Genomic DNA, 16,555 nt, shown 5'->3' with positions numbered 1-16,555 from the left:
ACTGTAATATGCTTCTTAGTATCTTTAAGCAAATAACAAGATTCCAGTTAAGATGAGGCAGTTATATTCCTCTGAAGTTAATATATTTAAGTAAGGGTGTATGGAGGAAGGGATTTTAACAAACCACTTTTAAAGGTGTTTCAATGAGGTGAACTTTGACTTTTGTCATGTGGTTGAAACTTCAACTAATTTAAGAGGAATGTAGGGGAAAACTACAGATAGGCAGATAAAGACATAGATAAGCTGACTGTCAAAACTAGAGATAGGCAGACACAGAGAGAGAGAGAGATAGACAGATATATGCTAGAATGATGAGACCCAGATAATATTCAGTAAGGCTAAAGCTTATCTATTGCTAGTAAAGTCTGGCTCGTTGGCCTGAGTGCAATATTAAAAATAACTTATTAGCATTGTTTAAGAATTTTTCTGGTTAGGTTTTATATGTGTCTGCAATGAGACTTTCATTTCTTTATCTGTTAATGTATTGTTGCAATAAATTGGTGCCATTCCTGTCTTTTAGTTTTTCAGCAGATTATCTAGAAAGCCTAAAGATCAAAATGTCAGCATGCAATGTACTTGGCTTAAGACTGCCATTTTGCTGGATGAACTGTGCTTTCATGTTGTAAAATGTGAGCTTAAGTTATGAAATTTAACTACTGGGAGTGGGAATTTACAACAGACTACATTACATCCCATGATCTTACAACTAGTGTACGGGATTCTTCCATATCCAGCGTATGTATAAGTCTCATGTTTTCTGTGCTAATGTAGTGGTTATAATCTGCTATACTAAATAACACTTTACTATTCAATGATACCCTACCCAAATTTACATAGGGTTTCTAGGACTGTATGAAGTGCAGTGGACTGGATTTTATGCCATGTTTTTACATTATTATTATTATTATTATTATTATTATTATTAGTTGGTTTTGAGCCTTTCCTTGTCTTTTTCCATTTCTGATGGTTATCTATCTATCCTTCTATCTTTCTATCTATCTATCTATCTATCTATCTATCTATCTATCTATACACCCACACACATGCACAGAGACACATGAGTGTCTGTGTGTGTGTGTGTGTGTGTGTGTGTTTTGCATGTGTGTGCGTGTGCGTGTGTGTGTGTGTGTGTGTGTGTGTGTGTGTGTGTGTGTGTGTGTGTGTGTGTGTGTGTATGTGTGTGCGTGTGTTGAACTGATAGGGCTATATGTCCATGGAAAACATGTGATGCATGTGCCATTGTCCAGTTATGTATACAGTGAGCTTTTGAATAACATAACCATATTTTAGTTGATTCTGCTATTAATATTTTTTTATGTCTATTACCTGTTCTGGAGCTTTTATTTTCTTAAGAACAACAGTTCTTTTCAGGGCACACTTTCTTGTAAGCACACTGGCTGCTTTATTTAACAAATTAATTTGATGCTAGTTTGGGGCAAAGACTCAGGGAACGTCATTTCTGAATACAGGCAGTCACTTGGTATATCTAGAAGGTTTTAATCCATTCTCATCTGTCACCATCATCCTATTATGTCTTGATGTACATTACTTTACATTCTGTTGTAGAGCCACACAGAAATGAGGACTGGTCCAGCTGAAAAGTTCTCCTTACAGAGATGCTATCTGTTGTGATATTATATGGGGGCACAAGCAAAAGTGATGATAGAATGAAGAGAACCTACTTACCTCAAAACCACACTTATTTTAATGAGGGGAGCTAGGCATAACAGATAGGACTACTTTCTATAATTCACAGGCAGTGTGATTTTAGAGTGAAAATAAAAATGATGGAGGTGTCCTGTTGAAAGAGAGCGCATCTTAAACACTGATGGATGAAGAAAATGGAGACATATTCAGAAAGGAAGAACAAAGGCTCAGAAACTGCAATTAACCTTTAAAACTAAAAAATAAATTATTATTTGGGTTAAGAACATAAGTATTAGTAACTGGGCATTTAGACAGAATAGTGCATCCATGGAAGGAAGAGTTAGCTATGGATGTGAAGGACAGCAGAAAGTGAATCTATGACTAAAGTTTCTGCTAGACAAAAAAGAGAACCATTTATTTACTAGGTAATAAATCCAGCAACTATTATAAATTGTGATTTGCAGTAATACAAAGTAATCTTCACTGTTTCTAGATATAAGCTTAACTGTAGTTAAGGGAGAAGAATTTTCGGCTTGTTCTTGTACTAAGGAATCTGCATGCTTTCATAATGTTCTGTTGCAGCATCTTGTAAAACCTTCCCTCGAACTCTGGCATACTCTGTCAGGGCAAGTTTTCGTTGCTCACTGCTTTGACTGGAGAGCTGTCTGCAGACCTGTATATTTGCATAAATGACTTCCTTCCTGTTTGAAAACTGGAGGAAAAAAAAAGAAAAAGTATGGTGAATAATGAGTAGTGATCCTGAGTGTCAGACAGATATGTGTATCCTAGCGGTGATGCTACTTCACAAAGGTAGCCAGTCCATAGAATCCAGAATCTACATACCAATTAGCCTGATGAGCCTCATCTGTAAGGCTATGGAACAGCTCATAACTGACCTGATAAACTAAGATATTAAAAATCTTATAAGACTTGACCCCCAGCTCATTAGTTCTGTTAAGGGTAAGTCCTGTCTAATGACTCTGGTAAACTTCTTTAAAAGGATAACACAAGCCTTGGACAGTGGTCATGCTGTCCATACAGTATATCTTGACCTCACCAAGGCATTTGATGCCACACCACATGCTAACATAATTAACAGAATAAATGTCTTCCAAATGAATCTCTATGTAGTTAGGTGGATAGCAAATTGGCTGAGGGACTGAACCCACACAGTGAGGGTAGCAAGTGTGTCCTCAAAAAGCATGAAGGTAACCAGTGGAGTTCCCCGGGGATCTGTCCTACTTCCCCTACTATTCAGCATATATTTGTTTAATTTCCAGATGAAAAGGAAAAAAAAAAGGATGTCTGGTCAGCTAAACTGGTGGATGATTGCAAACTGGGTATATTCCTCAAATCCCCTTCTGACATACAGAAGCCACAACATGAACTTACACATGGCTATAACGGTACACAGGAAATGGGCTAACACTAAATGCTACAACATGCAATGTTGTTGCGTTTGGTAAACAATCCCTCATTCCAACTTATAGTACAGACAACACCCTACTCCCAAATGAAGATGCTGTTAGGGACCTGGGAACATGGGTAGATAACACCTTTTCCTTCTCCTTTAATCAGCATGTTGCAATAGTGGTCGGGAAATCCTTCTGTCAGGCACAGCTGATTGTTAAGGGTAGCTCATCTAGATCCAACAAAGTCCTTATTCTTCACTAGTCTGCAGTGATCAGGCTCATCACTGAATATGATGCCTCCTTTGAGGTGTATCTTACTAAATATTGTAGGCAGCTGTTGGGACTATAGAGATTCCTAACAAAGATCACAGGCCTAAATGACCTGTGCTACCAGGAGAGACAGGAGGCTCTTTCCCTGCATTCAGGTTCCTGTAGACTCCTTAGGGATGATCTGTGCCTTGCTTTTTAGGTCCATTAGGGATCCAGCAGTCCGAGACCTCTTATATCTCAGAAATCAAACTGTACAATGAGCACTAGGACCAGAAATCTGAGCTTGCATCACCAGATAAACAAATAATGTCTCTGGCAATGACTGCACCTTCACTGGAACAGACTTCCACTACAGATCAAGTAATGTGATGCACTATCTTCCTTTAAGAAGGAGTTACACACTTGGATGGATGTTTACAAATTCACCCCAGGTATGACTGGCCTATATCTTCTTTAAAATTTGAGGTAAGGTCGTAGGATAAGTATTGGGAAGATGTAAATGGCCACATGGCCCATCTGCCTTCTATTTTCTCTGATGTCTCTGATTTCTCTAATTGTAATATTCTGTAGCAGAATTGTTTGAATAACTATGACCCCTGTTATGCAATCAAAACTATCTCTCTTGTCTCGGATGACCTATAATTACTTTTAAGACATTTATCATCCAACAGCTCCCTTTCACTCTGTCTATGTCTGTTTGTTTCCAAACCAAACAACGAACAGGAGTCCAGTACCACAAATAAAGTGCAACAGTCGATTTTTAATAACTTAAAAGCAAATAAATGAGCGCTTTCATCTGAGACACAGACTTCTTCAGATGAAAGCACTGGTGCCAACAATTCAGTTATATACATGTTTTCAAATACAATAATTACCAATCAATTCACCAATAAACCTTTCCAATGAATTTTTAAAGAGATATTCTAAACATCTGTTCTCAATAAGAAAAAAATATATTACATATTAAATTGCAAACAACTTGCTTTCTACTTAAAAATATCAATATAATAAACAATCAATTTAAAATTTAAAAACATTATATAAAATTAAACATGTGTTACATGCTGTTGTTTATCGAACACATTCAGCTCTAGCTGTTAAAATAGATTTAATGCTTATGTACTCATTTAGACCTGGTGGTTTGGTATCAGTCATTTTTTGGTTGATTATATCTGTCTGTTTGTTTGCCACTCTCACTTACATTCCCACTTCTTTCATAGTTTGATATTACATTTGGCCACTACTACATGTTTTGAAAATGATAAACGACCAAAATCCGAATGGAATAAACTTCACAAGCGTCTTCAAAAGACACATAAAATGCATAGATTTATTCTAGCGCCTTGGTGTAAAACACCTTCATGGAATACAAATTCAATTACAACTACTGTTTAAATACACATTTTAATAATGATTAAACAATAAAAATAATCAAGTAAACTAATTATTTCTTAAAGCAAACACATCCAATTAATTTCCCCATTAAGTCCTTTAGGGACTAGGGTATTAAATTTCAAGATGTAAATACTTTCCTTATATAAAAGTTTGTCTTTTAAAATGTTGTCATCTCCATAAAAAGAATTAATTTGTTCCAAAACACATCCTGTTAATAATGAATATTCACTATTATGTGATTCTATAAAGTGAGCAGCAATAATTTTTTCTTTCCTTCCATTTTTAATGTCTCTAATGTGTTCCATAAATCGTGAGTTTACTTGATTATTTTATTGTTTAATCATTATTAAAATGTGTATTTAAACAGTAGTTGTAATTGAATTTGTATTCCATGAAGGTGTTTTATACCGAGGTGCTAGAATAAATCTATGCATTTTATGTGTCTTTTGAAGACTCTTGTGAATTTTATTCCATTCGGATTTTGGTTGTTTGTCATTTGTAAGATTTTTTGGTGGTTGTGTTATATGTTTTGAAAATGAGCTGACTCAAAGCATCATAATACTTTGCAGATAAACAATAATCATACTGATAATACCAGTGTAAACTTAAATCATCTGCTAAGAAGTTTAAATATTTCAAGGAAATTTTGCACATAACGGCGTAATGACCTGCAGCTAATGTAACATTTTGAAAGTGAAATGAGGAGGCAATCAAAATGACGAGATACCTTCATATTGAGAAAACAGGGCAACTACTTCAAAGAACCAAATAACATACTTCCTTTATCTAGGCTTCAGTAAAACTGATCTACTCCATCCTAGGTATGTGTTGGCAAAAAATATGAATTGTCTTTATATAGTCATTACAACAATAATGTAGGTAAAAAAAAAACTCTTCTGATGAAAAACACTCAGAAAGGAAGGTTTTTCAGTGGTCAAGGAGATCAGGAATTATGTATTAAACAATAACTTAGAATTTTGTCTTATTTTTCTTCCCAAAAGGTCTTTTACTGCTGCCTATCCCTACCCACTATTTATCCATGTCTGACAGTGACACATATATTTTTATTGCTCCTGTTAACAGCAGCCCTCTGTCTAGGCCTTCTGCTCCTTTACTTTGAGTCCTCTACAATCTGACATTTTACTCTGGAATTAATATATTACATGTTATTTCTTGTTTTGCAGCTTTTCATTACTATTAAATAACTTTTCATGAGCCTTTATGTAACTGTGGTTTCATTAGTATGAAATAGTATACATGTAACTTAAACATAATTCTAATGTAGTAGATATGGCCAGCCAGCAATGTTTTGCACACTACATAATGTTCCTAAATGAAATAATTAATATTTTTCTTGTAGATTTCTTTGACCAGTTTCATTCTTTTACCTCTGAGAGATACTGCTTCACCAGATTTTGTGGATACCTCTGTGATAAAGCTCATCAGATCAAACAAACTTGACAAAACAATGTGGCTGAAAGTCAAACCAAACATTATTTTCATGAGACAAAGGACCTACACGCTAAAACTACTGGTATAACACAAGCCGTGGGCAGCAGTCATGTACTCTGACATTGCTGTTCTTTAAAGGTAAGACTATATCCTCCCTTCATTTAATAAATTACCTTTTATTTCCATACTCAGATGTATTGACTGTGCAAAACAACTTCATAAAATTGAATTAAACTCACATAAAACTATTAGGTAATATTCATCAGGTATTAACCTCTGCTATAATTATGCTATAGCACAACTATATACACTTCTTACTAGAATTTGAAGACACCTTTACATCAGAATGCATTTAATTTAATTGGATATACTACATTTTTCTGCTAGCTGTCTTACCTGCATATATGTTTTTTCATATCCTGCTGTGCAGTTTTATTTATAACCTCAGCACTGTAATAGAAAAAGTGCCAAACTCCCCCACTGCATACCTCCCAGCTGACCATCTGTTGATTTCTGCTTCTATTACACCTGTCTTTAGTGCCCCCAATACTATCACTGAGGGCTGGGACTGCCTTGGCCGCAGGCATGCTAGTGATTGGGCGGTGAACCGAGGTGTGGAGCCTCTAGCAGTATCATTTACAGGGATTATTTGGATTGCCTTAACTAGACAGGGCTGCTAATGCCACAAGCATCACTGCTCATAATGTCAGTCAGTTCTAACCCTGCCCTTTATGCTGAATTATTAATGGCAAACTGTTTGCAGTCATGTTCCGCCTAAAATATGTAGGATCTTGATGACACTTAGTTACATATTTCTGTCAAAACATTGATTTTATGGATTGTTTTTGCTATGAAAAACCAGGCAAGTGTTTCTCCAGGCATAAGCCATGTATGCCACAGCATATGCATTTTTAGGATATACTATTTGTGTGCAATGAGATAAGGTAGAATTGAACCCCCCCCCCAGCTTATTTTCCATGCTTTTTTTTTGCATTTTAGATTTTGTTAAACAGCTGTTTTGTTTCCGAATGCCTCAGCTTGAGCTTGTCACTTTAGGAGACTTTTATCAGTACTAAAAATGTATACTGTTTTTAAAAATACACTATATGGCATGGGGGAGACTTAAATTTGTAGAGGAAGAGTGGAGTGCAACATTGTGGAAGTGGATGCACAATTCTAAAAATTCTGCCTGTGCTCCTGCAACCATGCTTGTGCTCCTTTACTGACTGTGTGACACTCCTCTTCTGTGGGGCATCGTCTGATATGTGCTTTAGCAACAACTGTCCTGTGTGCTGTCAAGCAAAGTGGGAATTGGTCATCTGTGATTTTGAAATAATTATGCCTTCATCGAACAACCTTTAGAAATGGTTTCTTTGTTTTGGGTTCTTTTTCCTGGAGAAATCCTTGAGGACAAATAGGCAATTATATATCCACAGATATTCATCACTTTAACAGACCTTTCAGCTATAATTTAACAAAATATTATAATTTTTGCTATCACATTTTGTCTTGCTTGCATCAGATTTATCAGTGTTCTTCGTAAAGCTACAGCTATTTCTGTGTGCTTAAAGACCAAATCATGACACTAAGTTTCTACAAAGATTCTCTATCATTAAATGTACATGGACTTGTATATTAAAGGTATTTTACTCTATAAAGTAAAACGTGGTCTTATTTCTGGTTCTCTGTGATGATTTTTAAAAGCCATTTCTGTGGTGGATATAATGTTTACAGAATAACAGGATTTTCAATTTCATATTAGGAGACTCTTCACATTGCCTGGTTGATTAGAATTCTAAATAGTTTAATCTTTTCTTAACTCTTGCATAAATCTCTACATTTTAGCTCTCTTCCATGGTACGTTGTTGCTTCAGTTCAAAAGCCCAGTGGCTAACCTCAGCATGATAGCTGGAATAAGAAATGAGCTACTCAACAGGGTACACACGGCAATAACAAATGAGGTACTAAATATAATATGTTTACTAGTTAGATACCATACGAATCAGATTTAGAAAACACCATGTGGGCCATATAATCTTCCTCTACCATCATAATTTTTATTCATAATCTTATTTATTTCATGCATGCCCTTTCCTGTATAAATCAATATTGATATATATTTATAAAAGCAGATTGCAGATTTCAGTAAAACATTGTCAGGTAAATTTAATGGTTTAAAGGCTATTTAAAAATAGATATCCAAGGTGTTATTTTATTGCCCACAGTAGGAAGAAATGCCTGTCCTACCTAGTAGACAATACCTCTGCACTATTCATTCTATTCATTCACGTATGCCATCACATTTTATATATATATGTATATATATATATATATATATATATATATATATATATATATGTATATATGTTGCACTTGGCAATATATGCTGCCTTAGCAAATTATGAAAATGCACTGTGGTGTGAAATAGTTTAGTTTATATTTACTGCCTTCTCAGATCAAGCTCATATGAAAACAAATTGTGTCTCTTGAAGCTAAATGTGCTTGTTTCAAGGCATTTACTATATCAGTTACAAGTGACTGACCTGACCAAAGTAGAAGGCAGTATGCTAAAGGGCAGAATAATTAATACGTACAAGAAATGATGTGTGTTTGCTTAATGTGATGTACATGGGAAAAAGAAGCTTGCTTATTTATGCATGTATTTATTTAATCAATTTCCTTTTTTTCGCACAGGATAAATGCAGAATTTTAGAACCTTATCACACAACAACATGTCTCAACAATTAATTAGCAAATATAAGGGTATAACAGTTCACAAACAACTACTAACACTCAGGTGTAAAAAGGAAACAATTATAGTAATGCCAAACCTGGGTCAATATGAGGGTTGATTGCATATTATCTCCCTGACAGGCTGGCAGAGAAAAGAAATGAATGTCAAGTAAACTAATAAAAAAGCAGTCCTTAATTAACTTTGATAAACAAAGCTATACACTGTCAATAGGAAGGCATTTCCAAAATGGTGAAACAGATCTTCTGGCTCCATTTTATCCCCTGGGAATGGATTACTCTGGAACTCCAAATGCATACTCATAAAGGAGTCAAAAGTCCTTGTAACTGAAACAGAAATTTTTTTTTTCAAAAAGACAGTCGCTGGACGTGAAGTCCAACATGTACATCTTTGTACATGCTACTCCCCTATCCCCAATACTGGAGTCAAAATTTTTGACCAATACTTTAAAAGCCCTAGTTGTCTCATCTATATTAACAAAGACCATTTGCATCTTGAAAGGTTTTATTGGGACCTATAGTTCATATTGTCTAGTAAGAAATTCCCTTATCTGCATACTAGAGGTAACTGGGAGTTGCAAAGTTCACTATAGAGCCAGTCTCATAAAAGCACACCTTAATCTCAGATATTTCTAATAATGATTAGTTGAGAGGCCCAATTTATATTGAAGAAATTCAAATGAAGGAAGTACATATTTTCCATTAGTGGGTTGGAGAATATCTTCTACCTACTTTATTCTTCACTGAGCCTAGTGGAAAAAGGACCTTATTTATGAATTATGGAGTTTATCTTACATGGTAAAGAGTATGTTATGCAAAGCATTAATGAAAGAAGAAGGCATTGGGAGATGACTTCAGATCTGAATTGTGCGACAGTATAACCGACATATGCAGTATTTATTGCTTATAAAAGAATACTGAACAAAGACTAGTAATTACTATTTATTCTTGTCTCATATTATTTATTATTATTTATTTATTTGACATTTGTTGACTGGGATTGTCCGAATGAGCTTGTGCCCTTTTTCAGCGGAGGCCCGGGGAGAAAAGCTCCACAGTAGAAAATATACAACTGGAAATTTTACAGTACAAATTAAATTACATTTCACAGTAAGATAAACAAGTAATACATTCACTGTACAAGTGATACAAGTAACAAGAAAATAACCAGAGGGTAATTCATTCTCTGTTTGTTTTTGAGAGTACAATTAAAGTACATACAAGTAAGGATAATAGAAAAAGGTCAGATAGGTGAGTATAGCTGTACAGAAAAAAAAGAGGTCATTTGGCAGATGAGGCAATTTTAGTTGGAAGTGAGTGATAAGAAGATAGGAGGAAGTAGAGTGCAAAATGCTGTAGAGTTCCTAATGCAGGTCTTGAGAGGTTGTGATAGCAGTTAGTTTGATGAGATTAGAGTAAGATTAGAGTGTGATAAAACTGGCTGAGTTTAGAGTGTGATAAAACTGGGTGGAAGAAATGCAACTTTGGGTTATTGGATTACAGGGTGGAAGAAATGCAACTTTGCATACTGAACTTCTATCTTCCAAAGCTATACAGAAACAAGGTTTTCAATTGCATGGGATAGGTTTAAAGTCATAGGTGCCGGAAACTGTTGAAGACTGGGGGTGGAGGGCAAGAGGGGCACATGTATGTATATACACACACACACACACACACACACACAAATATATATTTACATATATATATATATATATATATATATATATATATATATATATATATATATATATATACACACACACACACATATATACACACACACACACACACACACACACACACACACACACACACACACACACACACACACTATATATATATATATATATATATATATATATATATATATATATATACACACACATATATGTATAAACACACACACACACAGCACAGGGTACTGATTTTGCACAATGTGCAAATGCAAGTCTTATCACAGCAGGATAAAAGACTTTTGCACAGTGAATCCCTCGGGCCAATCAGGTTAAATCACAATAAGACTTCTACCAGAAGATTTCAACTTGGATGGATTGCATTCCTTGGAAATAAGTTCACTAACCCTGAAATGTTCAACAAAATACAGACAAAAGTGCACAACACAAAAAAAATTTGTATAACTACTAACATATTGGGCCAGATTCAGGAAGCCTCCGTGTAAGAGTTATAACTCTTACACGGAGGCTGCAGTTAAACGGTGTGATGTCAGCATGTCATGCATATGCATGAGGTGCATGAGGCATGCTGAATCACACTGTAACTCTTACACGGTCCGTGTAAGAGAGTAGGGGCCATGTCCGTAGGCTAAGCCCTGCATGCGGACACGCCCCCGGAAGTGTAGAATGGCTGAAAGTAAACAGCCACGAGAGAGGCCATGGAAATGTAAATAAACACACTACACAACACATTCCCCCACAGACCATCAGTGTATAAAGTGAACAGATGCTATAAAATTAAAATAAAAGCTGTTTTATTTTTTTTAAAACCCGTAAATGTGTGCTACTGTGTGCGCGGGTGTGCTACTAGCGCAATTGCAGTTAGCAGGCAGTGGAGAAGGATATGAGAACTAAATATGCAAAGTAAGCCAAGAAGAAATAGCTTAGCGGTAGAGTTGCCGGCTTAAGAGTAGGCAGGCAGGGTTCGAGCCCACACAACAACCTTTTTTTTGTAAATAAGCAGTAAAAGGCCCCTGACAGTATTGTACAAATGTAAAAGTATACCCTTTTGTAAAATGGAATGAAATGGAGCATATATTTTGAAGTAACACAATAATAAAAATATTTAGAAATGTACTGATAGCTAAGCTGCAGTGAGACAGAGTGCTTGTAGCTGAGTAGTGTTTAAAAAGCTGCAAATTGCTTGCCCGTAGCTAAGCACTGGTTTAACAGGCTCAAACTGTGTGCAACTAGCTGTGCTCAGCTTAACATGTGTGTCACCAGCCAATTAAGGTTTATCCCAGCGCACACCGTTTGTGCGCCGCTCCCACAAGCTAACTGCCAGTGCGCATGCGTTAGCTCCACGCAAACGAGCGCAGACCTGGTTTTAAGTGCTTAAAAGTGCTTTTGGCATGTTTGATTGACAGGTCCTCAACTCATTTCTAGACAGTCTTGAAAATTAAAAATCAGTGGTCAGATTCGAACCCAGGATACCATGCACTAGAGTCAAGGTACTAAACCACTAAGCCATGACAGCAGTACTTAGAAATGCAGAAATAGCATATATATAGGATATAATCCAGAATGGAGCATGATAAAGCAGTTTCTGTGAAGTAGATACAATTCCAAAACGGCCAATCATAGAAATGTGCGGAAAATCGGCATATATAAGCCCCATAGGCGGGAATACACAGCAGAACCGATTGTAGAACAGACCTGCAGGCAGAATGAGTGGAGTAGGGGAGGGACGTTGCTTTCGAGCACAGCGGTGGGGCGTTGAGGAGTCCAGATACATGGTCTGGCTCCTAGTTCACCATCATGAGGCCCAACTCATGCAGGGCCAGGTCTCATGGGGAGCATACAGGGCGGAGGCATGGGACCAGTTGGCTCATGATCTTACTAGTGCTACTGGCATACCACGCACTGGTGAGCAGGTCCGTCACCACCATGCGGACCTGAAGCGGCGTAAGCAAGACCAGTTGACCCAATGGATCCAGGAGGCCCGGGATACACCCAGTGCCCCACTACTGAGTAAGTTACATTTTACTTATGTATGTAAGGAATTCAACTAGCTGATACCATGGAGATGTGTATTCCAATATTACTTGTTTTGTATTACAGCTGCAGGTGTCCGCTCTGCGAACTGAAGGCGCATGACCGAGGCTGGTGCGGCTGCCACCATGCAGGTTAGTAACCCCACATAGTACTTGTAAATAAATATTATAGTGTAGCACGTATCAGAACACTGCACTGTATTGATTAAAAGAAATATAATGTGCAAGCAAGAAGTGAAAGTCTGCAGGTATGGCTGCAACAAGTTCAGCAGTATGCAAGTGTAACTGGAAATATAATTGATAGAAATAAATAGTGCTGTAATACAGATGTCCCACCATTAATTAAATATAGTATAACCTGCAGTAGTCTCAAGAGTACAGCTTCAGAATCCGAGGTAATCACATGTGAGATATATCCCCTGTTGAAATGCTGAATCATGACAGAAGTGAGGCTGCTGGAAAGTGTTTGAATCACCACAGGTCTAATATGTGAACAAAGCCTAGAAGTACCAACCTGAACTGTGAAATTGCAGGATGTGTGAGAGTGACAGAAAGGGTCATGTATCAATAAATAAAGTAGTAATAACCCCGAATATATAAGCCTGAGTGTGTCTCCACAGAACTAAATGCATGTGGGAATTACAAATTAACATCCCAAACTGATTTCAGTGTGTCTGAATCTTGAATGTTTAAGCCAAAATCTGTATATGGTGATGACAGTAAACAATTTGCAGATAGAATGAATGATTGTCTGACAAACTAAACAGCCATAGTTGTCCCCTGTCCTGTCATCGAAGTGTAGCAGGATGATGTATCTGATCAAATTCAAAATAACTAGGATAGTGATGTATCTGTAACAGGTCTAGCATGACAGTCAAATAAAAATCATTTTGAAACATCAGCCTCAAGTTAATTGTGTACCTATTACAAATGTATATCAATGTATAACTTATGAATGTGTCATCATTTTCTTTCTCCACCCCACCATATAATTGCAAATTAAAACACTCACTAAATATTGGTATGTGAACATTTCATTAACCATGGACATTTGTCCTGTTCACAAATATATGCATGTCTGTTTGTGCATGTGCCCTGTTCATACCTGCAAACCTGATGGCCTGTTGCCATTAATCAACCCTGCATGTTGTTTGATTGTGTATTTCCGTTCAAATAATGCATGTGATATTGATATGCCCGTTGTTCAATGGTGTTAATATCTGGGTGTTTGTTTAATGGGAATACCAATGCATGCTGTTACAACTAATTGGAATGGAATAATATGCCACTAACCCAAACTAACATAACATACCCACAAACCTAGAACGCTTGGGAAGGCAGGTCCCAGCGGACCCACCTCTCCCACCTCAGCTGGCGACTGCACCTGGCACTAGTGCCCAGGCTGGACCCTCCTCCGGTGGCCCTGTGCCACCTTTGGGTGGAAGCGCTGCAGGGGATGGGGCCCATCCCCCCTCTGCAAGCATGGCCGGAGGAGTACGTCCACTCACCCTCCAAGGTGTCCGGTCTGTGGTGCGAAGGGAGATCCAAGACTCTGTTCTTGGGCCCCTACGCCAGCTCGAGGCTCGGGTGGCACAGCTTACGGGCATGCCCATTGTCCCGCCTGCACAGCCCCCAGCACAGCCCCGTCCTGGGCTGTGAAGGAACAGTGGCAACTGCCTATGGGTGGGGATATCAGTTCCACTGTTGCCATCTGTGGGCTCATGCCTTGGATATCCCAACCTCCGTCCCCGTCAATTGTGTAACCCCCCCCACTTGTGTCATACACCGCCCCTGTATGCGTCTTGTCTGTCTTGTCTGTTAACCTACCCAACCTACCTCCCCAGCTATACCGACTTCCTTCACCTGACATACCACTCTCACCTGAAAAAAAAAAAGGGCACTCTGTACCCACAAAAAAATTACGCCCCATACATAGCTGTCCATGTCGCACATGTCCGCTGGACATTGAAACTGTTAATTACAATTGGCTTTACAACAAATATTAATGTTGTCCTGACACCTCTCTCAAGGGTGGAAGGTTTCAAATGTCCCACCAAAATACATAGAAATACACAGCTGTTGCTGCTAAAGACATGGGCATCTATGGGCCTTACCCACATCCTTCCTGCAAATCCCATGCTTGTTTCCCTACTGTCTTACCCTCTTTGTGACCCCTTTTTCACCACTTTCCTGTCACCCCTTCTTCTTTTCTTTCAAAGAAAATAGCGCTGGTGTCTTGCGTGGAGCTCACCGCTAGTGCGCATGTGTGAGCTCGCAAACAAAGCAGACCTGGTTTAAGTGCTTAAAAGTGCCTTTATGGCACTTTGATTGACAGGTCCTGTACTCATTTTGAAAACCTGGAAAGAAAAATAAATTCCCACTGCCAGTCTCGAACCCAGGACCTTGGTAACATTAGTCTGTATGACCTACCACTAAGCCATGACTGCCATATGAGAACATAGTGCTAAAATAAATATAACATGTAATAGTAGGAATCAATATAAAGGCAATATAGGAGGTGTACTACCCAAAGCATTTCAGGTAGAGTTTTAATGGCCGAATTACTGGATTCCCACACTAGTTCAGTGTTAACAGAAACAGCCCTGCTAATTGTTAGCTTGTACATAATAATGTAAGGTAATGTACACATAAGAAGGTATGTATATGTACACATACATATATATAAATATATAGTAAGACATATGAAATATAGTCGTAGGTGTCAGTATCCATACACACTCACTACAGGAAACAGTGAAGATAAATGCAGCAGCCAGAATCTGCAACACAGCCTGACCCCTGTGAGACCTACTAACCCTTTTAACTGCTTAAAGGTGGCTTCAGCACTTTGATTGACAGGTCCTGTACTCATTTTGAAAGAAAAATAAATTCCCACTGCCAGTCTCAAACCCAGGACCTTGGTAACATTAGTCTGTATGACCTACCACTAAGCCATGACTGCCATACAAGAACATAGTGCTAAAATAAATATAACATGTAATAGTAGGGATCAATATAAAGGCAATATAGGAGGTGTACTACCCAAAGCATTTCAGGTAGAGTTTTAATGGCCGAATTACTGGATTCCCACACTAGTTCAGTGTTAACAGAAACAGCCCTGCTAATTGTTAGCTTGTACATAATAATGTAAGGTAATGTACATATATGAAGGTATGTATATGTACACATACATACATATAAATATATATTAATACATATGAAATATAGTCGTAGGTGTCAGTATCCATACACACTCACTACAGGAAACAGTGAAGATAAATGCAGCAGCCAGAATCTGCAACACAGCCTGACTCCTGTGAGACCTACTAACCCCTTTTACTGCTGAAAGGTGCCTCCAGCACTTTGATTGATAGACCCTGTACTCAATTTGAAAGCAAAATACAAGCATACTAGTAGGCCCTACCACAAGACCATTGTAACACTAGTCTGTATGACCTACCAGCAAGACATGACTCTCATACAGGAATATAGTGCTAAATAAGTAGAACATGTAATAGTAGGAATGAAGATAAAGGCAATATAGTATGTCTACTACCCAAAGCATGTCAGGCAGACTTTTACTGTCCCAATTACTGGATTCCCATACTAGTGTAGTGTTAACAGAAACAGCCCTGCTAATTGTTAGCTTGTACCCAATAATGTCAGCTAATGTACATATATGAAAGTATGTATATGTACACACATATATATATATATATATATATATATATATATATATATATAAATAACAATACATATGAAATATAGTCATAGGTGTCAGTATGCATACACACTCACTACAGGGAACAGGCGAGAGAAATGCAGCAACCTGAATCTACAACACAGCATGAAGCATGGGAGATGTACTAACCTTCACACTCACAGAACACTGTCAACAGCA

The 16,555-nt window shown here is 37.6% G+C and overlaps 1 protein-coding gene across 1 annotated transcript in view; it reads right to left on the bottom strand.

Annotated features, from left to right (window-relative positions):
• Positions 1-1,161: 1,161 nt before the first annotated feature.
• Positions 1,162-16,555, bottom strand: part of LOC122817377 (signal-regulatory protein beta-1-like) — a 281,645-nt gene continuing 266,251 nt past the window's right edge. Inside the window, exon 5 of the mRNA XM_044090570.1 lies at positions 1,162-2,359. Coding sequence (XP_043946505.1) covers positions 2,192-2,359 — 168 coding nt within the window. The 3' untranslated portion in view covers positions 1,162-2,191. The remainder of the gene's footprint in view (positions 2,360-16,555) is intronic.

This window comes from Protopterus annectens, chromosome 12.part0 (assembly GCF_019279795.1).
Source record: "Protopterus annectens isolate FY-2018-M chromosome 12.part0, PAN1.0, whole genome shotgun sequence".
Lineage (NCBI taxonomy): Eukaryota > Metazoa > Chordata > Ceratodontiformes > Protopteridae > Protopterus > Protopterus annectens.
This window is presented reverse-complemented; position numbering and strand designations above follow the sequence as displayed.